At 50.0% G+C, this 25,429-nt stretch overlaps 1 protein-coding gene across 1 annotated transcript; it reads left to right on the forward strand.

The window, feature by feature from the left end:
• Positions 1 to 584: 584 nt before the first annotated feature.
• PLP2 (proteolipid protein 2) lies at positions 585 to 24,223 on the forward strand. Its single transcript, XM_060269016.1, has 5 exons — positions 585 to 814; positions 14,706 to 14,861; positions 15,934 to 16,029; positions 19,989 to 20,079; positions 23,521 to 24,223. Exons 1-5 carry the CDS (start codon positions 725 to 727, stop codon positions 23,538 to 23,540), a joined length of 453 nt encoding a protein of 150 aa, XP_060124999.1. The 5' UTR covers positions 585 to 724; the 3' UTR covers positions 23,541 to 24,223.
• Positions 24,224 to 25,429: the final 1,206 nt, after the last annotated feature.

The following is a 25,429-nucleotide window of genomic DNA, read 5'->3' on the forward strand; positions in this document are numbered from 1 at the left end:
GCGCGGGCGCCCCCAGCTGATGGGCATTTTGTGATGGGTTATGCGGGGTTGGGCTTACCTGCCCCCCCCAATATTATATTCAAGTTGGCACCCCTGCTCGGGATCCATCTCATCCCTGGTCAGCTTGCAGTAACGTCCCTCTGAAAGTGGCGGGCTCTCCTTCCCCGAGAGGTTTTTTAAACTGAGGCTAAGCTCTAGGCTCAAGCCTGTGGGGTGGGCGAGTCCCGATCTCGCCTCGGGGCTTGGCGTTCCGTTTTAGCACCCAAGGGTGCGCAGCCCCTGCCTGGCTCCTCCACCCACGTGGGCTTCGGCGGAAACGTACAGGGGTGTGTATCGCCGAAGCAGCAGCTGGAACCCGCCGCCCGCTACGTTCAGTAGGATTTGACTCCGAAGTAAAAGCTGGCTTGCGGGGATGGTCGCCGCCGCGCGAGGCATGGCACTGCCACCCAGCCCGGCTCTGGTGCGCCGCCCCTGCGCGCGCCCGCCTCGATTCCTTATTCGAAAGCGCCCCGGCCGGCCCTTTTCCTCCGGCTGCCCTTAAAGAGGCAGCGGCGATTACCCAAGACGCTCTGCCCAGCCCGCCGCCGCCGCCACACCCCGCGGGCCGCCTTCCCCGCCCTCCCTTGCCTTGCGGAGCCCGCGCTTGCGACGAGAAGGAGAAGAGCCGCGGCAGGAAGCGAAGAAAGCGACGTCTCCCCTTTCCGACGAGGGGCGCCGCGCTGCCATGGAGTCGTCCAGCAACTCCGAAGGGTGCATGGGGCAATGTACCGGCTTCATGCGCACTCACAAGGGAATGATCCTCCTGGCCGAAATAGTAAGAGCGGGCGCGCACGGGCGGGAGGGAGGACGCGATCTGCAAAGGCGGGAGGCGCCCAGGACAGGAGACTGGGTGGTTCACTAACTTCTCGGAGCGGCGGACGCTGCGCTTTGCCCAGAAAACTTCTTTCTCGCGTTTCGATAACCCAACCAATCGGCGAAGTTCAGGTTTTCCAAAGTGGTTCGGAGGGATAAGTTGCAGCTGGGGTGCTGCAGCAACATGACTGTGTGGGTCGGACGGAGCCTGGCACCCAGCCCGTCCCTCCCAGCTCTGCCCCCCACCTCCGCTTTATAAGTGGCTGGGAAAGAACAGGCGGTCACGTCCGTTAGTGGCGCCCGCCGAAAGTTGTTGGCATGTGTGGCACCGGGCGGAGTTGCTTCCCTCGAGCCCTTCGCCACCCAAAGCTTCCCCAGTACCCTCGATGCTCGTGCCAGCCCGCTTCCCCGCGCTGGGGATGGAACCCAGACATCCGGGGTGGCTTCACCGGCCCCGCTAGAGATTGTGCCGGGCGGGGAAACGCCCTGACGGGGCAGACAGCGCAGCGCTGCCTCGGCTGAGGAAGAGTTAAGGAGGAGGGACAGCGGACGTGTCTCCCGCGCGTCGTAGGGCCGCGGGTGGAGGAGGAGGATCACGGGACGGCTGCTGTCCAGGGGGAGAGAGGGAGGGACGGTGTTTGGAGACCGAGCGGGGGCCCCCGCAAGCCCAAAGGGGATGGATGAGCGAAGGACAGTTATCCCTTAAGTTTCTTCCAACGGAGAGTGAGCCATGGACGCCTTAAGTGCGTCGGTTTGCATTCGCTGAGCCCCGCTTTTCTCTTCCTGCTCGCTGCCACTTGATGCGCTTTCCCTTCCTCTTCCCTGCTGCAGCTCGATCTCGCCCCGGCGCTTTGCTTTGCGCGAGTTCGGCATCGTTAAGCTCCGCGGGGCAGAGACCCATCGGCTGCTGCCTCCCCTGGGCCGTGGGCATGGCGAGCATAGGGAGCCAGACTTAAACAAGCCGGACTTCCCGGGTCCTCCCCCCCCCCTCCCCTTGATGCCTGCAGGTTTGGAAAAGCAGCGAGGCAGAGGAGGAAAAGGTGCTTGCGGTCCTATCCCCGCGGCTGGCGGTTGTTCGACGGCCTTGGGGTGCCTTTACTGGCTGCTTGCCTCTCCCTGCCCGCGCAGGGCCTTGGTTTTTGGGTGCGGCTGAGCGTGTGCCTTGCTGGTCGCCTCCCCGGAGCGCCGGGTGCGCGCATCGCCGCGAGAGCGGGTGACTCACCGTTCCCCGTTGCTGGGCACAAGAGTGTGTGTGTCTGGCACGGTCATTGGGAGTGTCTCTTTGCGGTTTGAATTTATAGCAGTACCGTGTTTCCCACATTTTAAGACACCGTCTTATAATTTTTTTACTCAAGAAAATAAGCCTATGGCTTATTTTCGGGGGGTGTCTTAGTATGGTTCCTGCCTCCTCCTGCCGCGACCGGCGTTGCTGCTGCTGGGCTGGCAGCACTCTGCGAAGGCAGGAGAAGCCGGCCAGACCGCTGGGGGGGTGGGGTAGAAAAAAGTTCGGAGCGCGTCCCAATGGCAGCACTCCTCATGCGCCACAAAAGCTACCAAACAACTGGGGGGGGGAGGTTAAAAAGGTGGCCGGAGCGCAGCCTTATGGCAGCGCTCCTCACACACCACAAAAAAGACGCAGAAAACTGGCAAACAGCTGGAGGGGGCTAAAAAGCAGCAGCGGCCACAGCTTTAAATGGCTGGATCGCGCCTTCCGTCCCGCGCTTGCGCTGCGCGCCAGGTTTTGCCCGATCCGTCGGGGAGCAGGGAGCGCTCAGAATCTGGTGAGGGGGGTCTTTCTTCCCATTTGGGCGCCCGAGCATCGCCGCTCGAGAGGCCGGAGGCTCTCGGCGGAGTGGTCTGGAGGAGCGAACGCAAGCTCTTGGCTGGCTGGCTCGCTTTCTTTTTGTTGCTCACGGAAGGCGGAAGGGGCCAGCAGGGCTCCCGCCACCGTCAGTCGCCCCGCCGCCCCTCTGCCTTGGGCCATGCAGCCCACAACGTTCCGGCAGCGCGGCTCCCGCTGCCGTCAGTCGCCCCAGCGGCGCGGAAGGGCCAGCGGACCCGGCCGCCGCTCTGCCGTGGACCATGCCGCCGCTCTGCCGGCCGCCGCTCTGCCGTGGACCATGCAGCCCACAATGTTCTGGCGGCGCGGAAGGGGCCAGCAGGGCTCCCGCCGCCGTCAGTCACCTCCGGCCGCTGCTCTGCCTTGGGCCATGCGGCCCCAGAACGTTTCGGCGGCGCGGCTCCTGCCGCCGCCTGTCACCCGCCGCCGCTCTGCCTTGGGCCATGCGGCCCCAGAACGTTTCGGCGGCGCGGCTCCTGCCGCCGCTTGTCACCCGCTGCTGCTCTGCTTCGGGCCATGCGGCCCCACAACATTCCGGCAGCGCGGAAGGGGCCAGCAGGGCTCCCGTCACCGAGGGGTTTCCCGTCACCGAGGGGTTTCCCGTCACCGAGTGGGGAGGCTCCCAGCGCGGCTCGCCTGGCGACGCCGAAAGAGGGCCGAGCGCGCGGTGCTTGTGCCTCCTCCTGCTTCTCCCCCCCCCCCGCCCGTGTGAGAAATTAGCAGTTGAGGGCGAGGACGGATAGAGAGCTGCACGGCGCTTCAGCAGCAGCAACAGCAGCAACCAGTTCCAGGTGGCTCGGGGTATGGCTTATTTTCGGGGTATGGCTTAATTCCGCAAAAGTGTAAAAATCCTGCTACGTCTTATAAAATGACTACGCCTTAAAATAGGGGAAACACGGTAGTTGCTAAACAGTTGCAAGCTTGTAGGACCATGTGGTCCCGCTCCACCTCCCTATGACATATATGGGAAAGGATAGGTTCTCCCCACCCTTCTGAATAAGCTGTACAGTATATTTATCCTCACTAGTTGTCCTGGGACTTAGTACACGTAGGGGTGCCAGCTTTTATTTTCCTGAAAATAGAGCTGAACTTGCCCCACACCATCACATGGCCTCCTGCTTTCAGAGGGGTTCTTCTCGCTGAATTCTTGCTTCTCATGCAGTTGTTAAAGGGGTACAAGTTTCTCAAGAAAAATAAAAGACATTACAACCCTCTTGCTCTCTCATAACTTGCCCACAAGAACTGCTTCCAAGTAAACCTATTTTTGGCAACTTAAGCCAGAGCAAGGAAGCTACGCAGCCTATTTCAATACCAGGGTTCAGCGCTGGAATATGTGGAAGGGATGAGAGTATTTCTGAGCATAAGGGGGGGGGGGGTAATGGAGTCTCTCTCTCTCACACACACACCTGGGATTAGTGGGGAGGGGCACAAGGTCTTTCAGACCAGAGGTTGGCACTACCAGCCAGCTTTGCTCTGTAGCTCTTGGGGTTCTTAAATCCCCCAAAAAATGCTTATTAAAAAGCCTCAAGACAAATCATTGGGAGAATAGATCTATTAACAGCAAGACAAAGCAGTAGAGCTTCCACGTTCAGTGGCAGTAATGTCAATGAATACCAGTAGCTAGCTGGCAGGAACCCTGAGCAGCGAACAGGGTAACGTTTTGCGTTGGGGAAAGGCTGTCCCTCCGTGGCGGAGCATCTGATTTGCATGCAGAAGGCCCGGGTTCAATCCCTGGCATCTCCGGGCACAGCAGGGAGAGATCCTGAAGCCCTGGAGAGCTGCTGCCAGCCAGTGTAGGTGGTCAGATTCAGTCGAAGGCACCTTGCTATGTTTCTGTGCAAATCCCACTTGTCTGTTCTTTACCTACCCCTGGAAAGTAACTTGTAGGAGTGGAGCAGGATCCTCCCTTAGTCTTTTCAAAGAGGGATAGGACAATATGGCTTCTGTCTCCATTATGGGTGTAGCCCTTGATCCGCCATCTGTGGCAGAGAGGTTGTTGGTCTCCCCCCCTCCCTCTTTCACAAATCTTTGCCACCTCCATTAATAATTAACAGAAACCGTTTTTTTCTAATTCAGTTTTTCAGCCCTGAGAATTGGAAGCAGAACCTGGACGTCTCGAGTCCTAATACAAGTATTTTACCTTCACAAACTGGAGGGTCTTAGGAATGTAGAAAACTGCCTCATGCAAAGTCAGACGGTTGGTCCAAAAAGGATGTGCTTTAGCCAGCTTTTTAGACATCTTTGTTGCGACTACCCTCCTTTTACATGATTCCTTGTTTGCCATGTTATCCTCACAACAACCCTGTGAGGTAGGGCTGAGGAGAGTGACTAGGCCAGGCATAGGCAACCTTGGCTCTCCAGATGTTTTGGAACTACAACTCCCATGATCCCTAGCTAACAGGGCCAGTGGTCAGGGATCATGGGAGTTGTAGTTCCAAAACATCTGGAGAGCCAAGGTTGCCTATGCCTGGACTAGGCCAACAACTCTCACTGAGCTTCATGGCTGAATTGGGTTTATAACTTGGGATTTTTCAGTCTTAATCCAAAACTTAATCTAAAACCGCAGCACCGCTCTAATTCTGTGTTATGGAAACCAAACAGGAGATTGCTACCGTATTGCTCAAATGCTGCAGGGCTGATAATCTACTTTTTAATCTTAGAAGAGAGCATGTTCTTTAAGGCTGCAGGGTTGGGTGTTGTATCTGCATGGGAATGACGGAGGGTTTTCCTTTTTCCAAAAAGGCGGGGGCTAGGAATAAAGAGCAGGTCCCAACAAGGCCCACAAGGAAGGCGAAGAGAACAAGGGAAGGATTTATGTTTGCCTGTGTGCGCTACGCCCTGTCACTCCCAAGGGCTCTGGGTGCAGGTGCTGCCCTGCCCTGTTTTTAAAATAGCAAGCAAAGACCACATGTTCGTTGAGTCAATTTCTCTTTATCCATGGGAAGCCACAGTGGCTCCCATCTTTGTGGGATGAACAAAACAACACTCTCTGTGTCTGACTGCCCCGTTAAGGCCCAAATACAGAAGAGAACATGGATTTGTTCCATATTGATTGAGGTGAAGCAAGCCCTACTGCTCAGTCTATGTACAGTTGCTATGTCAGATTAGAATCACGCTTTGCCAGTATTAAGCCAGTGCAGTGTTTGGGGATGAGGAACTTGGTGTGCTCTAGATGCTGCAGGACTGCTTCTGCCATCATGTCTAAAGGTGGCCCCTGTTGGCTGGGGCTGATCGGAATCAGAGTCCGGCACTGCTTGGAAGGCTAGTTGAGAAGTTGGAATAATGTACGTAGCAGCCTAATGTCACCTAAAACCCGCTCCTGTTTCACTCCAGATGCCAGGCATTCAACAGGGGAGATTTTGCATGCCAAACAGATACTCTACCATTGGACAGTCCTATGGCCAATCATAGCATTGTAGAATTGTAGAGTTGGAAGGGACCACGAGGATCATCTAGTTCAACCTCCAATCTTTGGCCCAACTTGGGGCTTGAACCCATGGCCCTGTTCTTCCAACTGAGCTACCCCTCCTTATATATCAGGTTCCCCATCCCTGATATAGCCTGGCAAAGGAAAATATTATTTTAGGACACTCAACCCATTCTTTACTTTTACCCGGTCTTTTGTCGACACTGTCAGTATCTGAGTGTAATCCTTGCCATGCTATATAGGTGACACACATTCAAGGATGGTTCTGAGACAGCGTGCAAGGCTGTCATTTGGAAACTGAGCTGAAATTGCTCCTGCTCAATGTTGCAGTTAGGTGATTTCTGCCTCTGGTCTTGGAGTTCCTCCAGACTGCCTTCTGCTCTGTGCTTTCCAGACACAAGTCTATACTTTAAAGCTCTGCAACCAAGCAGTGGTTTATTTTTTGTCCTATTGCTTTCCTCAGGAACAGCTACATTTTACTTCTGAATTGGAGCAAATGGCAAGCTGCAGAAAACACATCTCTTCATCATCTTTTAGTCATGGTTTGGGAGTGGGGGGGGGGAATTCCAACCAGCTTTACTAAGGACCAATGAAACAGCAAAACAGTGAACTAGCTTTCAAGTTCCATAGAAATATCCCTCAGGCCTTATGTTAAAAGGGAGGGGGAAAGAGTGAAGGAAAATACATTGCTGGTAGAATAAATGTGAGAACCCCTTTCTGCAAATATCCACAAACTAATGTGGATCAGCAGCAGCTATTACAGGTGAAACTTGGAAAATTAGGAAATCGTTGAAAAGTGCATTTATTTCAGTAATGCAACTTATTATTTTTTATTTTTATTTTTATTTTACAAATGCTTTCTTTTGGAAACTCCACAGTAATAAAACCAATAGTTACAATAATACAAAAATAAACATCACTATTACATTTCATTAATTACATTCCATTTATAATTGACCCCCCTAACGACAAATAATTACAATTACAACAAATAAAGGCTTGACATATCTTGCTTTGCATTTCATGCATCTATCTCATATATTGGTATCACCTTTTAAGTTGCATTACTGAAATAAATGCACTTTTCGACAATATTCTAATTTTCTGAGTTTCACCTGTATTATACGTTACAGGAAGGTAGATTCTGTTATTAACAGAAGTTATTAACAATATACATTATACAGTATTTCTCATCAGATCGTTTTGAGACATGTGGGCTAAATTAGGTTAGTTTGTTAGAACAAGACGCACTCTCCCTTTTGGAAAATGTACAAACATGCAGTTAATTCAGTTAGCATTCATTGGAACTAATGGGTTCCTTGTAATGCTGAGAGCAAGTACTGTATGAAGATATTTGGCTGGTTCTTGGCCTACGAAAGCTGGGTTAAAAATCACAGTAGGGATGGAATCCACAGAAGCCAAATTAGGTAGTATAGCTTAGTAGTTGGAGGGCCTGTAGTCTCCCCCCGCCCACTGACACATTTCTATTATTTAAGCTAATTGCCCAGTCCTGTGATTCCCCTCCTCCTGTCAGGTAGCTAAATTCAGAATCAACCAAAGTAGATACATAAATGCTGGGACCCAGGTGGTGCTGTGGGTTAAACCACAGTGTCTAGGGCTTGCTGATCAGAAGGTCAGCGGCTTGAATCCCTGCAATGGGGTGAGCTCCCGTTGCTTGGTCCCAGCTCCTGCCCACCTAGCAGTTCGAAAGCACATCAAAGTGCAAGTAGATAAATAGGGACCGCTCCGGCGGGAAGGTAAACGGAGTTTCCATGTGCTGCTCTGGTTCGCCAGAAGCAGCTTTGTCATGCTGGCCACATGACCCGGAAGCTATACGCCGGCTCCCTCGGCCAATAATGCGAGATGAGCACGCAACCCCAGAGTCGGACACGACTGGACCTGATGGTCAGGGGCCCCTTTACCTTTTTAGATAAATAAATGCAGGCAGCAGCGTTGATCCACTAAAGGTGGGTGGGGAGAACACTTTCAAATAACACAAAACTTCTGTTAGGACTAACTAAAAACCACACTAGTGTTTGAATGTCACAGTCTCCGATAGGGTTTGCGTTTGCTTTGGTGTGTTTTTTTTTAAAACCAACCCAAGCATCAGTATTTGAAAGCGGCTCAATGCGCAGGAGATAATGGCGATTGCCCCTCTGTCACAAGCTTCCCTTGCTTATATCTATGCAACAAGCGGTGGTTGGTTGGCCTCATCTGCTCAAGAGCTTACATCCATTTCTGCCCAGTTGGCAATATAACTTCCAGTTGTCTGTACCAAGCCCTTTTAAAAACCCATTTCCTTTTCTCTCTCAACTTTGCCCATGTAACAGCTCTGTATCCTATGCCTGGGGTGGAGGACGCATGCTTAATTCCTTTCCATGTGTTATGGGAAAACTCAGCACACCCCACCTTTTTGCTGTAATTGCAATGATTTGGCACATACAGGGATTCCCTGGTGCTCAAAGCACCTCCCATACATTAGCTTGATAATAACCCAACTGCTCCTGCAAGGTAGGGCAGGGGCGTAGCCAGGATGAAAATTAGGGGGGGCAAGGGGTGGGGCCAAGAGGCAGGAGCGGGGGGAGGGGCCACAGTGGGGCAAGGAAAGCTCCCTTCTCCCTTGCCAGCTTTCCCTCCATCCGCCCCGGCGATCGGCAGGGGCGAGGGGGCGCCAGGATCAGCCCGAAATCGGGCTGCTCCGATCCCCTCCTCCCCCTCTGCGATCGCCGGGGCGGGTGGAGGGAAAGCCCCAGAGCCGCGCAAAGCGGTTGCCTGGCTTTCCCTCCGCCCGCCCCACAGCCAGCCAGGGAGAAGGGAGCCGTCCCTTCTCCCTGGCTGGCTGTGGGGCGGGTGGAGGGAAAGCCCCAGAGCCGCGCAAAGCGGTTGCCTGGCTTTCCCTCCGCCCGCCCCACAGCCAGCCAGGGAGAAGGGAGATGGCACCAGGCGGGCAGCGGGGCAGGGTGGCCAGCGGCCCTGCTTCTAGGGGGGGCAATTGCCCCCTCCTGCCCCCCTGCCTACGCCCATGAGGTAGGGCACCCCTGCTATGCCCATCTTGCGGATGAGAGCGGTTTGGTGCCCTAAGGCAAGCTGGCGAGTTCATGGCTCGGGATGTTTTTAAACTAGGGGACGGTCCCGGCTTGCATTCTTGGTTCATCTGTCAGCATCGTACCTGAAGGGATGCATGTCTGGCTGCTATCCTTCTCCAGCTCTATCTTGTGCCTTTCCTTTGATTCTGCCACCCCCTATATTAGAAGACCTGGCTACGCTGCTGCTTTTAACTGTTCGGCATTCCTCTTGGGCTCTTGCCACGGCAATTCTTTCCCCGCCCTTTATTTCTGGTCTGTGAAAGTGGAGGCCTGTTCCTTTACGTTTTTTACTCTGGACCTTCACATACTTGGCAGGAGGCTCCTAGTTTGTTTAGCTGTTGCCCCAGTGATTCCCTTCACACACACACACACACACACACACTGCTTCCGCCTGGCGCTGGCAACCCCAGTGTGCTGACGAACAGATTGGCCCTTTGTTTCCAAGGCCCACAACTGGAATGTCTAGCTGTAATTGTGTCTACCAGTTGCCACAGCTGGAACATTTCCTTCCTGCAACTGCTCTTCCTTCCTTGGAGGGGAAGCCCTGTGCCCTCAGACATCTTTGGAGAAGGCCTAGGAAACCCAGGTTAAATCCCTGGCATATTTAGCTAAAAAACACATTTGGTAGCAAGGCCGGGTGGCGGGCAGGGATACCCATGCTTGAGAACTGGAGAGTTGGAGACTCTGCCCCCCGCCCCATCTATATATAGAGACCACAAGTGAGAGAGACTCGAGGCCCAGGCATGCTTATTTTTCTCTCCGAGATCTGCCCGTAAATAGAATTCTAGTCCTTCAGGCTCTGGCAGGTTAATTTGCCACAAAGCAGATGGAAAAAACCCCTTCCCCCCAAGGTACCTATGTAGCAACAGTCCCCACCACACCCAGATATCCTTTGGGGTGATACATTGGTACATTGACGTATGAAAATAAATGGCTGCTAGATTATGTTACCAAGCTAGAAACCTTTTTCATCTTACATGCAGCATAATGTCACTTTGTAGCTTGCATTTCATAAGTTTGTGGGTGGGTGCACGTACACACACACACACACACACAGAGAGAGAGAGAGAGAGAGAGAGAGAGAGACCCTGTTTCTCATATTTTAAGACATACCCATAAAATAAGCCATAGCAGGATTTTTAAGCATTCAAGGAATATAAGCCATGCCCCGAAAATAAGACATAGTGATAGGCGCAACAGCAATGCCAGCCGCGGCAGGAGGAGGAAAAAATAAGACACCCCCTGAAAATAAGCCATAGTGTGTGTGTTTTTTAGGAAAAATAAATATAAGACGGTGTCTTATCTGCCAGCTACTTGGAATGCAAGCAAATACAAATTTCTGGTTTTGGGGCTGGAAATCCACTAAGCTGTTAATTTATCCCGGTGCCCAACATGCTGGCTTTGTGCAGAGAAGCAAGGCCAGGTAGTGCCTGAGAGTGAGAAATCTAGTGTGCGTCCAAGCCAAGCTTTTGAAAGTCTGCCTCCAGCAATCTCTAAAGGCGCTCACCCCTTTCATGAATCAAATTCTTGGCAAGGAAAACAGGCCCTGGTGCCATCGTGCAAAACTCACTGGCTCAGAGTTTCCCACCAGTTTCCTTGGTTCGTCCACCTTCCTTCCAAGATTGGTTCAGTTCCACCAAAGCTGATCTATGTGAAATGGTGGAGAAATTATTTCCGAAAGGCTGGAACATCTGGTCAATGGAGCATGGTCGCTTTTGGAAGTCAGAACTTTGGCAACCTGCTGGACCAAATATCTCCCATGTAGGGAAACCTGAGGTTAGGCTATACTAGTTTATACTAGGATTATGGCTCAAGGCTTCTTTGCTAAAAAGCATCTAGGTTGTGCCATGCTAGCATACTGGGGCAGGCAGAGATGTACCCTAATATGTGCTGGAGTATTTGCAAAGAAAAGGTCCGAGGATATCAGACCACCCTGCTCAGCAGGGCAAGCCCAAGACATTTTGGCACCTGAGGCGAACCGTAAAATGGCGCCCTCCACAGGGAAGAAGGGGTGAGTGAAGATCTACATCGGGAACAAGGATGGAAGGAGAACAGCAGCACCTCAGATTTGCCAAGAGGCACTATAGAGGTGGCATGGGGGGGCGGCCAAGGAGGGGGCAGATCCAGCCTTGCAGAAGCATGCTGCAGCCTATTATTATTATTATTATTATTATTATTATTATTATTATTATTATTATTTTAATTTTAATTTTAATTTTAATTTTAATTTTAATTTTAATTTTAATTTTAATTTTTTATTATTATTAAAATAATCTTTATTGATTTGCAAATTAAAAATACACGCACAATCACACCAAAAAGTAAATGAAAAAGTCAAAATCATAACAAACAATAACAAAACTTCAGAAAGAACAAAAACAGAAAAACAAAACAGAATCATACATATACCAAGAATAAGAATAATAATCATTATGAACATAATCGCAATCATAAATTAAATCATAAAGAACATAAACATGATCATAAATTAAATCATAAAAATCCTAATTTGCGCAAAATTGGAAAAGCGAAAAAATTCCGAAGATAGAAGATTGGCTAGTGAAATTAATGGGATATAAAAATTTGGCCATAAAATATGGGATCTCAAAAGGAATAGGGAAGGAGAAAGCAGGGAAAGAGTGGGATTCCTTTGAGATATATTTTAAAAAATAAGGTAGAAAAAGCGAATCTTGTGGCAGATTTATGAAGGGCGGGGAAATTAAAGAAAAAAGAGGAATTGGAAATAAGCCTGCATCAATCAAGAATGGAATGAATCAATATATAGGAATGGCTGGAAGTAGGAGAGGGTGGGAGGGCAGGGGTAGAGGACTTTAATCTTAAGAAAAGGACAATAGGGGAATTTCAGGTATGAAAGAGAGAATGAATGTAAGAGTTTGTAATCCTCCCCCCCCCCATGCTGCAGCCTTGCTGCCACTGCAATAGCAGCAGTGGGTGGGGCATTCCTTGGTGGCTGGATCTGCTGTCCCTGTCGATCCTGCTGCCTGAGGTGGCTTCCTCACCTTGTCTCATGGGTGGAGCAGCCCTGTTGCCCAGGCTTTCCCAGTAGTGCACTCCCAAGAAGGCTGCTGAGCCATTTTCATTTCTTTGTTTTCACACCAGAATTGCTATCGGTTTATCCTGAGTCTCAGGTAATCCTGCAACAATCCTGGTAATAAAGGTAAAGGTAAAGGGACCCCTGACCATTAGGTCCAGTTGTGACCGACTCTGGGGTTGTGCGCTCATCTCGCATTATTGGCCGAGGGAGCCGGCGTATAGCTTCCAGGTCATGTGGCCAGCATGACAAAGCCGCTTCTGGCGAACCAGAGCAGCACATGGAAACGCCGTTTACCTTCCCGCTATAGCGGTTCCTATTTATCTACTTGCATTTTGACGTGCTTTCGAACTGCCAGGTTGGCAGGAGCTGGGACCAAGCAACGGGAGCTCACCCCGTCACAGGGATTCGAACCGCCGACCTTCTGATCAGCAAGCCCTAGGCTCAGTGGTTTAGCCCACAGCGCCACCTGGGTCCCAAAACATTAAAACACTACCTTTTCCTCCAAGGGACTCAAGGTAGCAAATGTGGTTCTGCTCATCATTTAATCCCCACAACAACCAAGGCTGAGAGGCAGTGACTGGCCCAAGGTGACCCTGTGAGCTTCATGGCTAAGTGGGGATTTGAACCCTGGTCTCCCAGGTCAAAGTCAGACACTCTAACCACTACACCACACTAAATTGTCTACTGCAACAGTATACCAATATATTATTATTATTATTATTATTATTATTATTATTATTATTAATACCCCACCCATCTGGCTGGTTGCCCCAGCCACTCTGGGCAACTTCCAACACATACAAAAACATCAAACATAAATAGTAACAATCTGATCCAATATAAAAAGACACAAGAACTTTAAAATAAATCATATCAAACAAAGCAACATTCAACAATCCATCAGAATCTAATAGCAAACCCGAAAATTAAACATCAGCAAATAATAATTAAAGAGTTTACACTTATCAACCACAAGAAGGAATTACCGGTACCAGTCTATAATCAATAAAAACAATAGCAAATCGCAGTGCATAAAATACCATGAAACATACAAAGCCATGTAAAAAGATCAAATTGAGAAACAAGGGTGCACAACTTATAAAACTATTTTTTAAAAAAACAAAAACCCTCTCTTCCCAGCTGCTGGTCTGGGAAAGGCTTCCAGGGCTGGAAAATGGGGCAAGGCAGGTGGAAACGGCATTGCCTGATGATGAGGAAGAAAGTTTCTCTCCCCTCATAAAATGATATGTCATTATGTTACCTGTTTACAACAACTAACTAGGGCTGGGTGATATCCGGTTTTCAACATTGTGATATATCACCAACTAAACATGATGATATATTGATCTATGCTGGGGTAGGAGTGGGGAGATTGTTCCACTGCGCAAGTATAAATGCTCACGCTGACAGAACAATCTCCTGAGCACGATGTTGAATTCCACACACAGGCTCCATCAGTGGAGGGAGAGCATGGCCGTTGTGGCTGCTAGCTGAGCAGTTATAGCAATAGGGGTACAGCAAAGGGAAATGCCTGCCTGCCTAGCTAACAAGGGCTGTTGCAAGTTTTTAGGCACCAGGCAAAAATGTTTCTCTTTAATCAGGCCTTTGGCTGATTGACATTCTATGTCCTTTTAAATGTGATTGTGGGAGGGAGCATGACTGGTTTGGCTTTGTTCTTTTTTTATTATGTATTTTGTGTTCTCATTTTGTATTTTTATGTTGTGAACCACCCTACGGTCGTCAGATAAAGGGCAGTATACAAAATAATAATAATAATAATAATAATAATAATAATAATAATAATAATAATAATAATAGTGTGCTCTACATAGCAGGCCATGAGATCATTTGGAGTTCCTAAACCTCTTGCTGGAACAGGTAATTTTCAGTCCCAGGGTTTCACTTCTGAACCCCAGCCTACAACATGAGCTCTTTGAAAAATGCTTCATTTATGATTACTATTAAGTCTATTAGGGACCCAGGTGGCGCTGTGGGTTAAACCACAGAGTCTAGGGCTTGCTGATCAGAAGGTCGGCGGTTCGAATCCCTGCAACGGGGTGAGCTCCCATTGCTTGGTCCCAGCTCCTGCCAACCTAGCAGTTCGAAAGCATGTCAAAGTGCAAGTAGATAAATAGGGACCGCTCCGGCAGGAAGGTAAACGGCGTTTCCGTGCACTGCTCTGGTTTGCCAGAAGGGGCTTTGTCATGCTGGCCACATGACCTGGAAGCTGTCTGCGGACAAACGCCGGCTCCCTCGGCCTATAGAGCGAGATGAGCGCCGCAACCCCAGAGTCGGACACGACTGGACCTGATGGTCAGGGGGCCCTTTACCTTTACCTTTTATTTATTAAGTCTATTATTTGTACCCCACCCACCTGACTGTCATTCACCTCCCCTTTTCACGAGTTCTGCCCTTTGATGGCTCTTTTTCTCCTTTCTCTGCCAGATTGCCTGCATCCTGATCCTGATCTGTTATGGAGCCTCCGTGACACCAGGCTACTCGGGTTTGGCCGTCTTCATGCTCATTTACGGCATTGTCATTTTCATCTTCTTCATGTGCAACTTGCACCACCAGATCACTTTCATCCACTGGGGATGGACGGTAAGGCTTCTCTTCTGCCCCTGGCACTGGGATCGGGCAGGGCATTCGCATGGCATGCCCAAAGGGCCTGGGAATGTGGGGCCCACGTCACTTTACAAGAGCCTTCCCCACCTGGGACTACAACTTCCATCATCCCCCAGTCAGCATGCCCAAATCGTCTGGATTGTGGGCAAGAGAGGGGCAGATTGGGTTGTGGTTCAATGGGGACGAGCAGCTTGCATGTGTCTGTTGCTTAAAAGTATAGGCCAGGCATAGGCAAACTCGGCCCTCCAGATCTTTGGGGACTACAGTTCCCATCATCCCTGACCACTGGTCCTGTCAGCTAGGGATGATGGGAGCTGTAGTCCCAAAACATCTGGAGGGCCAAGTTTGCCTATGCCTGGCATAAGCTTTGCCCCTGCCCTACTCCTTCCTCCAGTGTGCTGGGGAGGAAACAAACCATAGGTTGTCTTCAGGTTCCTTGTCAATCAGCACTCACGGGATGTCCCCCCAAACTCAAGAACAACACTTTGCACACCAATATGAAATCATTCTGCAGTTTGTCCCCCCACCCCTCGCTGACTGGCTGAGGACAGGGAGTGACCGTGACCCGAGCACAGTGCACTGACCTGCTGTTCATTCACTTGAAACTGCTGAAAGCATGGGTAGGCAAAGCATGGAGCCAGCCCAATCGCCTTCTCAATCCGGCCCACAGATGGTCCGGGAATCAGCATGTTTTTACATGAGTAGAATGTGTGCTTTTATTTAAAATGCATCTCTGGGTTATTTGTGGGGCATAGGAATTTGTTCACCTCCCCCCCCATATAGTCTGAGGGACAGTGGACCGGCCCCCTGTTGAAAAAGTTTGCTGACCCCTGGGGTGGGGTAGGGAGGTTTTCTGTGTGGTCAACCATGGACTTAGCCAGGATTTTTGTTGAGGGGGGCAGGACTTTGTTGGGGGCGGGGGCAGAACCGATTTGATTGGTCAATTAGTTAAGTATTTCTATTGTTTTACGTGATGGGGAGGCATCTTCTTTGACAACCCTGGTTCCAGTATTAACTTTTTTCCTCCCTTTCTGTTGCCTCCTTTTAGGATTTCATAAGGGCTCTCGTTGGGGCTGTTGCTTTCCTCATCACATCCCTTATCGTTCTCATAGGACACAGAGATGGAGCTGGCATCGCAGCTGCGGTAGATAAAAGCTAACAAAAATTCATGGAGGGCAGGGAAAGGAAGCTGGAGTCAGGGCTGTCTTAAGCACCTTTGGCGCCCTGGCGCCATGGTGCGACGGATCCCTCCGCCACCCGTCGCCCCGTTTTCTAGTGCGGCAGGCGGCTGGGCTCAGCGCGCAGCGCGGTCACCGAGGGCGCTGCTGTGCGGCGGGTGGGCGGGCTTGCTGCATGGCGGGGTGGGCGGCGGGCGGGCAGGCAGGCACGGCTGCGTGGTGCCCCCCCCTGGCGGACCAGCGCCATGGCGCACTGCGTCACCCAGCCTGGCCGTAGAGCCGGCCCTGGCTGGAGTGCTGATTTGGCCAGCAGCAGAAAATGTTGCTGCAAACAGGGAGACACTGGCACATTTGGGCTTTGCTACCGTGTTTCCCCCTTTTTAATACGTAGTCATGAAGTAAGCCAGGGCAGGATTTTTAAGCAGTTGTGAAATCTAAGACACCCCCTGAAAATAAGCCATACCTTGTTGCGTTCCTTTAGAGCGCAAGCGCTCGCCTGGCAAGGTAGAGTTACACGGAGGGATGCGGAGGAGGGAAAGCGCTCCCCCATCCCCCATCCCTGCCAGTTTCCATGTCCTGAGGCTGAGCGGCGGCGGGAGGCCCGCGGGTCCTTCCGCGCCGCCGGGGCGACGGACGCCGGCGAGAGCGCTGCTGGCTCCTTCTGCGCCGACGGAGTGTCGTGGGCTGCATGGCCCAAAGCTGAGCGGCGGCGGGAGGCCCGCAGGTCCTTCCGCGCCGCAGGGGCGACGGACGCCGGCGAGAGCGCTGCTGGCTCCTTCCGTGCCGACGGAGTGTCGTGGGCTGCATGGCCCAAAGCTGAGCGGCGGCGGGAGGCCCGCAGGTCCTTCCGCGCCGCAGGGGCGACGGACGCCGGCGAGAGCGCTGCTGGCTCCTTCCGTGCCGATGGAGTGTCGTGGGCTGCATGGCCCAAAGCTGAGCAGTGGTGGGAGGTCCGCAGGTCCTTTCGCGCCACCGGGGTGACGGGCGGCGAGAGCACTGCTGGCCCCTTCCGCCGGATCAAGGAAGCGGCCTGCCGGGTCGGTGCCCAGCAGCGCCGCGCGGAGCAGCAGATCGAGTAAGCGGCCTGCAGAGTCAGCGCCCAGCAGCGCTGCACGGAGCACCGCCTCCTCAATCCAGCTCGGGGCTGCTGGGCACTGACTCGATCTGGTGCTCCGCGCAGCGCTGCTGGGCACCGACCCGGCAGGCCGCTTCCTTCATCCGGCTGAAGGGGCCAGCAGTGCTCCCACTGCCATCCGTCATCCCGGCGGCGCGGAAGGACCCGCGGACCTCCCGCCGCCACTCAGCTTCGGGCCATGCAGCCCACGACGTTCCGGCGGCACGGAAGGGACCAGCAGCGCTTCCGCCGGCGCCCTGGTGGCAGGGAAGGACCCGCGGACCTCCTGCCGCCGCTCAGCTTCAGGCCATGCAGGCCAACCAGACCCAGTAGGCCGCCTCCGGGATCTGGCAGCAGCAGGAGGCGGCTTGCTGCGCGTCCCGAGCCCTGAGCCAGCAGGACCCAGTAAGGAGGTACCGTACTTATAGTAACAATAAAAAAGACACCCCCCGAAAATAAGCCATAGGCTTATTTTCTTGAGTGAAATAAACATAAGACGGTGTCTTATAATGTGGGAAACACGGTAGTTGGAGAACTCCTGTAAGGATCTCCTCCACACCCCTTGTAGCAGGCCCCCTTGAGAAGGGACCTCCAGACACAATAAAAGGGCTTTCTGCAGGCACAGCTATATGGCATGCAAGCAGTAAGTGGAGAGGTCAAAGTTGTTCATCCTTTCTCATAGCACTTCGTGGACATCCAACGAAGCTGAACTTTGGAAGGTTTAGGACAGATAAAAGAAAGCGCACATTCAAACTATGGAAGTCACTCCCCCAGGAGGCAGCGACGGCCACCAACTTGGATGGCTTTAAAAGAGGATTAGACAAATTCATGCTTCTGAATACCAGTTGCTGGAAAACACGGCACGGTTCTTGTGCTCCTGTTCTGCTCACTGGTTTCCCACCGACATCTAGTTGGCCAGTGTGACAACAGGATGCTTGACTACATGGGCTATCGGCCTGATCCAGCAGGCTATTGTTATGTTCCTTCAGGAGGCCCAGCTACCAGTCCAGGTTCATATCATATTCTGTGTCACAGCCCTAGCAGCAAGCCGTCTGGCTTAGTCTCCATGAAACAGTTGCCTCCTTCAGTATGTGGCAAATTAGCTAGCATGGACCGCTGCTGCAGGTGTCTTGTCAATATGCATGCGTAATCCCCAAATACTGTGCCCAATCGACTGTGCAAGATCGCATGCCTCTGTACCCAAAAGTGATCACTACGTATGGTCCTTCAGTGGTATAAATTTGGTGCCTTTCTGAAACAGTGCATGATTGATTGGCTGTGCCTCTGCGCTGTGAATCCTGTATAAACACAACGGGGGCCCATTGTACTGCATACACATTATGCTTTCAAAGCATATTCAAAGCACATTCTGTCCCACAAATAATTTTGGGCACTGTAGTTTAAGGGTTCCTGGGAGTTATAACTCAGAAGAATAAACTGCACTTTGTAGGGTCTTCAAAGGTCCAGTGTGCACTACAGCTTTGTGTACGTTTCCGAGCACAATTCAAAGTGTTGGTGCTGACCTTTAAAGCCCTAAACGGCCTCGGTCCAGTATACCTGAAGGAGCGTCTCCACCCCCATCGTTCTGCCCGGACACTGAGGTCCAGTGCCGAGGGCCTTCTGGCGGTTCCCTCGCTGTGAGAAGCCAAGTTACAGGGAACCAGGCAGAGGGCCTTCTCGGTAGTGGCACCCACCCTGTGGAACGCCCTCCCACCAGGTGTCAAAAAGAAAACCAACTACCAGACTTTTAGAGGACATCTGAAGGCAGCCCTGTTTAGGGAAGCTTTTAATCTTTAAGAAATTAGTGTATTTTAATATTTCTGTTGGAAGCCACCCAGAGTGGCTGGGGAAACCCATCCAGATGGGCGGGGTATAAATAATAAATTATTATTATAAATTATTATTGTGATGCATTGGGTTTCCTCCTGTTGAGTACTTGGGTCTTTTCTTCATCTCCCAAACACAAGGAAGTTATCGTAGCTTATGGCTTTTTCACTTTTGCAGTCACCATTTTGCCAAACATATACTGTTGGGTACTTTCAAGCAATGCTGATTTTTTTGTGTGTGTGTGAACATGAGCTTTAAATCACTCCCACTCGAACTCAGTGGGACTTCAGAGAGCTTAACTTTGTCCAGCTCATGCCCCAAATAAATGCACAATCAGTGCAACCGAATCAAAATTGCCATGCCTCTCTGCGCAGGTAGCTATTTTACTTTCGAAGTAGCAAATGTAAACTGTCCATGTTTGCTGGCATCCACTTTTCTCCGAAACCACTTGCCCGATTGTGTTGCAATTTTGACACAACGTTCCAGACCAATGTGGGTGTGTTTGCATAACTAATATTACATAGATGGGACACCTATCACAGCTAAAAACCTGATTTTGGGGGGAACACAGCGCCCTCCAGTGGACATCAAAGGAACACACACCTCATCTGCTGCCATTGGCTGCATACTAGCAGTGACATCACATCATAACAGAACATTCCAACCAACTGAATAAGGGCCTTTAACAGAAAACAACACCAATGCGAGGGAACCGGCCAGGCCACAGGGGTTTGCAAGGGGGGGCAGATAGAGCTGTTGGGGTTATGGGTGCTGTCATGTGGAAGGAAGATGACGTCACATGCAGGAACTCTGAAGGGGGACTCTGAAGGTCCATTTAACAGACTGAGCCACAGCAATGCGTGGCCAGGCCAGCTAGTAATAATATAGAAAAGCCCACTTCCTACCTGGAGTACAACTGCAGAAACGTACTCTTAAAAGCAGATAGAGGCCTATACTGTACTAAACTTGCACTTCCTTCCACAGGTGATTGGAATGCTGACAGGAATCCTTTTTGGCTACGATGCCTACACCATCTTACCAACCCTCAGGAAGTCACATGCAGCAGCTCCCACTGGTAGGTCTACTCTGTGCAAGGAAGAGTGTGATCCTGTGGCTCTGAGCGGCTCTTAGATGGCTTTTGCTTGGCGCATCAGTAATCGGACAGACATAAGAGAACTTGCTAGCTAGCACGCACATGCACACACGGTTGAAGAGTTTACATCATACCTGCCAAGTTGCTGTCAGAGAAATAAGGGACCGGGCGGAAATAGCATACCGGAAGTAGTGCTGCCGCCATTTTGGAACTGGGTGGAGCATGCTCAGAAGTGACTTTTGATGCTGCTTTGCCCAGTTCCAAAATGGCCACCGCGCCAGAAGTCACACTGCAGCCATTTTGGAACTGGGCAGAGCAGCATCAAAAGTCGCTTCTGAGCATGCTCCGCCCAGTTCCAAAATGGCCGCCACGCCAGAATAAACCGGGGGGGGGAAATCCATTTTTTCAGCTAGGAACAGCTGGAAAAACAGGGATTTCCCGGGGAAAACGGGAGACTTGGTACCGGTAGCTATGGTTTACATGCTGAACAAGCCCAACTGTTTTGTTTTATTTGCAAGCCCCAGCCTTCCTCACTCAAACCCCTGGCTGAGTTGCCATTCAAGTTCTAACTACTCAGAAGCTGGGTGCTCTTTCCTGTTTACTTACTCTGCATCCAATTCATTCCCATTGTGAGCATGGTAGGTTGTGAGTACTATAAGCACTGTGTTTTGATATGTTTCCCGAGCAGGGGCACCATGTAGAAGAGGCCAAGGGGTGGGGGGTGATTTTTCAATTCACCCTCAATATTCCATGGCCTACCCATGGCAGGTATGGGCCCCGTTGGGCCTCCCCACACATGGAGCTTCCCCTTTAAAATAGCAGTTTGACAACAGAGCAAATTTCTCTCCATTTTTACTGTGTGAGGTGATGCCCATGCTTGCAGACCTTCAAATTGTAGTTGTAGTTGTGATGGATTTGGGATTAGAATATGCAGGGAAACCAGATGATGGAGAAGCAGGATGGACAAGTCAGGCAAGGAAGAGAAGAGGGAACATTGTGAAGCAGCAACTGCCAGGTCCTATTCAACAGTCCAGGAAAAAGGGAAGTTTTGCAAGTTGATATTGTGATTTTGCAAGTCACACTGACTAATGTTTTTGCTGCTTACACCACTTGTCTAATCTTCCTTGTTGAAGGTTCACGGTTCCACTTGGGGGGCAGGAGCTACGTTTTGTATGGTATTAAAGTCATAGGTGGCGCTGTGGGTTAAACCACTGAGCCTAGGGTTTGCTGATCAGAAGGTCGGCGGTTCGAATCCCCGTGACGGGGTGAGCTCCCGTTGCTCGGTCCCAGCTCCTGCCAACCTAGCAGTTCGAAAGCACGTCAAAAATGCAAGTAGATAAATAGGAACCGCTATAGCGGGAAGGTAAACGGCGTTTCCGTGTGCTGTTCTGGTTCGCCAGAAGCGGCTTTGTCATGCTGGCCACATGACCTGGAAGCTGTACGCCGGCTCCCTCGGCCAATAATGCGAGATGAGCGTGCAACCCCAGAGTCGGTCACGACTGGACCTAATGGTCAGGGGCCCCTTTACCTTTACCTTTAAAGTCATAGGGGCTATGCCCCTCTTCTGCACTGCAAGGTGCAGGCATTTGTAGGTCGATTAATGCACCACTCACTTGACGGTGCTTGTGATGGTTGTTTGTTTGTTTGTTGTTGTTGTCTCGCCCAGTCTACCAGCTGTTTAACTGCTATATACAGCCTTTGAAATTAGCACATTTTGCACCTGGCTTTTGACCACTTTCGACCAAGTGAAGAAGCCTAGACTCCAGGATGGTGTCGTGACATTCTCCACTACAGTGGAACCTCGATTTATGAACACCTTGGTTTACGAATTTTCAGTTTACGAACGCCGCGGACCCATCTGGAACAGATTAATTCACTTTCCATTACTTTCAATGGGAAAGTTCGCTTCAGTTTATGAACGCTTCAGTTCATGAACAGACTTCCAGAACCAATTACACCCATGCTTCGGGTTAAGTACGCTTCAGGTTGAGTATTCCACAGACCCGTCTGGAACGGATTAATCCACTTTCCATTACTTTCAATGGGAAAGTTCGCTTCAGTTTATGAATGCTTCAGTTTAAGTACTCCGCAGACCGAATGGAACAGATTAATCCATTTTCCATTACTTTCAATGGGAAAGTTTGCTTCAGTTTATGAACGCTTCCGTTTATGAACAGACTTCCGGAACCAATTGTGTTCATAAACCGAGGTACCACTGTAACTGGAGATGCATGCCTAGGGATCCTTGGATCTTGACTGTTTTCACACACTAATACCCCATCCTGTCAAATTCTATCCATTATATTTCATTTGTACAATCAGAATGAATTTCTGGAACCAATATGCTTTTTCTGTGCAACCTGAGCAGGGGCAGTCACAGTTAAGAAAAAGAGGTCGGAATAGGCCAATATCAATGTGGACTCTCCCTGAATCAAGTGACTTTTCTTCTTTAAGTTCTCAAAGCTCTTAAGTGAGCTCAAGGTTATCCTCTGAGCTACTCCGATGTTTAACTGTGAACCAATCCCAGTCAGTCCCATCATTTGAAAAAATAAGATTTTAAAGCTGTCTTGCCCCAAAACTACAACTAGGCATTCCATTTTGGCAATTGTAACCTTTGTTTAGGGAGACATTTGGCCCCCTAGCTTATATATCTGAGTTTCTAACACTGGCTTACCCTGTTTCTCCAAAAATAAGACGTAGCCGTAAAATAAGCCATAGCAGGATTTTTTTACGCATTCAAGGAATATAAGCCATACCCTGAAAATAAGCCATAGTGATTGGAAGTTTAACCTTTTAGGTTAAACCAGGCATCTCCAAACTGCGGCCCTCCAGATGTTTTGGCCTACAACTCCCATGATCCCTAGCTAAGAGGACCAGTGGTCAGGGATGATGGGGATTGTAGTCTAAAACATCTGGAGGGCTGGAGTTTGGGGGTGCCTGGGTTAAACTGTACCATACTTAATAAAAAAAAATAAGACATCCCCTGAAAATAAGCCATAGTGTTTTGTTTTGTTTTGTTTTGTTTTGTTTTTGAGGAAAAATAAATATAAGACGGTGTCTTATTTTTGGAGAAACACGGTTTTTTTTGGAGAAATACTAAAGTCATACCCAGAAGACCCCCCCCACCTCCTTAAGTATAACTAGATATACTCAAAGCGCTTGACCAAACTGAATGGTCATTTGTGTTAAAGATACTGGAGATACTGAGTGTGAAGAATCACTTTCTTCATGTAGCAACCATGCAAATCAGTGCCTCTTTTGCCCTCCAGAGTGGACTGCCAAGTCTCTTCTTCTCTCTCTGTATTGGTGATAAAGCTATTTTATCTTATGTTATTTTCTGCCAATTTTGTTGTTCCTTGTTCTTTATCATTACTTGTTACATTGAAAACATGATGATTTTGGCATTTGTCTGCTCCTTTACAGTTCCTACAGATGGGATCTGAAGACACGCCGTTCTCTTGCTTCCACATCATGACTAGGCCCCAATCCTGGACCCATCGCCTTTAGCTTCCTGCTGGATGTCCTGGTAGAAAACTACCCCAGCCTATAAATTTGACAATTTCATCCCTCTCTTCTGGACGTCTCTGTGTGGTTTCACCAATTCTTGAGAAAGATATTTCCACTCTTATTTCTGCCAACACTCTCTCCTATTTCTGACTTAATTGTGGAAAACAAAGGTAGCTTCTGGCAACTTGACAAAATAATTATTGGGATTATTGAGGGAGGATGGAGAGGGGAAGCTTCAAATCAGTTTAGGGGCTCAAGCAGTTTACACAGTGGGCTGAGGGGGGAGGAAATGGGACCCCTGGATTCTATCTCCAGTTCTAGGAAATGTGGGGTGGAGAATGGAGTGGAAGAGAACTCCACAGACTCCTTTTAAGTGCCTTCCTTTTTCTGTGCCTCAGTTTCTCCTCATTTAAAATGGGGAGAGCGGACCAGAGGCTGGTGCTTGCATCTAGTTAGCTTATGCTCACTCTGGGGTCTCCAGCCTAAGAGATCACTGTTTTTAAGAAGCATAATAATAAAAAAGCTTAGGGAGCGGGTGTTTTCACTCTAGAAGACAATGGACCTAGTTCCTTTGAATGTTGTTGAGAATTTATTAAACCACCTTGACTGCCAATTATAATGGAAGTGATTGCCTTTTTTTTTTTGTTGAACTAACACTCAAGCTTCATCTCTCCCAGGCAGCCTTCAGCCAGCCTGCCCAATATGGATCTCTCTCTTTGTTCTCTCCTTCTTCTTCCCAGCACGTTTTGCTAAAGACATTCTTTACCTTTCACCTCACACCCAGTTACCCTGGCAACTTTCTGTCTGCCCAGGCCCCAAATCCCTCTTAAATGGGCCATCAACACATTTCTGTCATGTTAGCGCTTCTATCCCAGGTGAGGCCCTAGCTTGGAAAAAGCTTAGCCCAAATTTTTCCGCTAGACTGCAATCTTCCCTTCAATACTCCAAATGATCAAAATCCTACCATTTATTAATTTCCAGGTTTTAGGGGGGTGCCCCCAAAAAACTCACAACAATATAAATATATAAAGTCACTTCCCCACCACTCCTTGCACTTCTGTGCTTCATGTGCTGCAATTCTGCATAAACAAAAATATGGTCGCAAAGATGCTTTGGAGTTGGGTGGGTGACACCTGCTGAAATTTTATATCTGGGGGGGGGCTGAGTCACACCTTGGGGGGTCAGAGAGTGGGGCTCCAATGCTCTGCTTAGTTTTATTTCCTCTTAGTTTATTGCTTCCACTCTAATGTAAAATGAGCAAACATTTCAGAATGGTGAAATATATGCAAATACAGTCGTACCTCGGGTTACGAACACCTCGGTTTGCAAACAGTTCGGGTTATGAACTGCGCAACCCCAGAAGTTTTTTCACCGCCCGTGCATGCGCAAAATGGCGCTGCGCATCGCGTTCGGGTTACGAACTATTCGGGTTACGAACTGTGATCCGGAACGGATCGCGTTCATAACCCGAGGTATTACTGTATGCCCACTTCCTTGGAAGAAAACATGGATTGCTTTGGTGTAGACTTTTGGCTTTTTATTTTGGTGTCATGCAAAGTGGTCATAGCCTTGGTTATGGGCTCTGGGTTTTTTTTGTGGGTGGGTGGGTGGGTGTGGGTGGGTGGCAAAAGGGTACAGGTTCTTTTTCTTTCTAGGGAAATGAGGAGCTGTTGCATCACATCTCTTTCCCCTCCATGGATTGTGGGCAGAGAGAAGGGAGGAAGGGGGAGGTATGTTTTTACTATCCCACCCTACTCCCTTCTCTATTGCTTTTTCTTCCCTTTCCTATCTGTCCCTCAGGCAGCTTGACCTATTGTATGTGTGT

This window comes from Zootoca vivipara, chromosome 16 (assembly GCF_963506605.1).
Source record: "Zootoca vivipara chromosome 16, rZooViv1.1, whole genome shotgun sequence".
Classification (NCBI taxonomy): Eukaryota; Metazoa; Chordata; class Lepidosauria; order Squamata; family Lacertidae; genus Zootoca; species Zootoca vivipara.

Bases quoted from the DNA above. Each gene is read 5' to 3' on its own strand.
- PLP2 (XM_060269016.1), top strand. From the start codon at position 725: ATGGAGTCGTCCAGCAACTCCGAAGGGTGCATGGGGCAATGTACCGGC. The intron at 815-14,705 runs GTAAGAGCGGGC...TTTCTCTGCCAG, and splicing joins TGATCCTCCTGGCCGAAATA to ATTGCCTGCATCCTGATCCT. The intron at 16,030-19,988 runs GTAGATAAAAGC...TTCCTTCCACAG, and splicing joins GAGCTGGCATCGCAGCTGCG to GTGATTGGAATGCTGACAGG.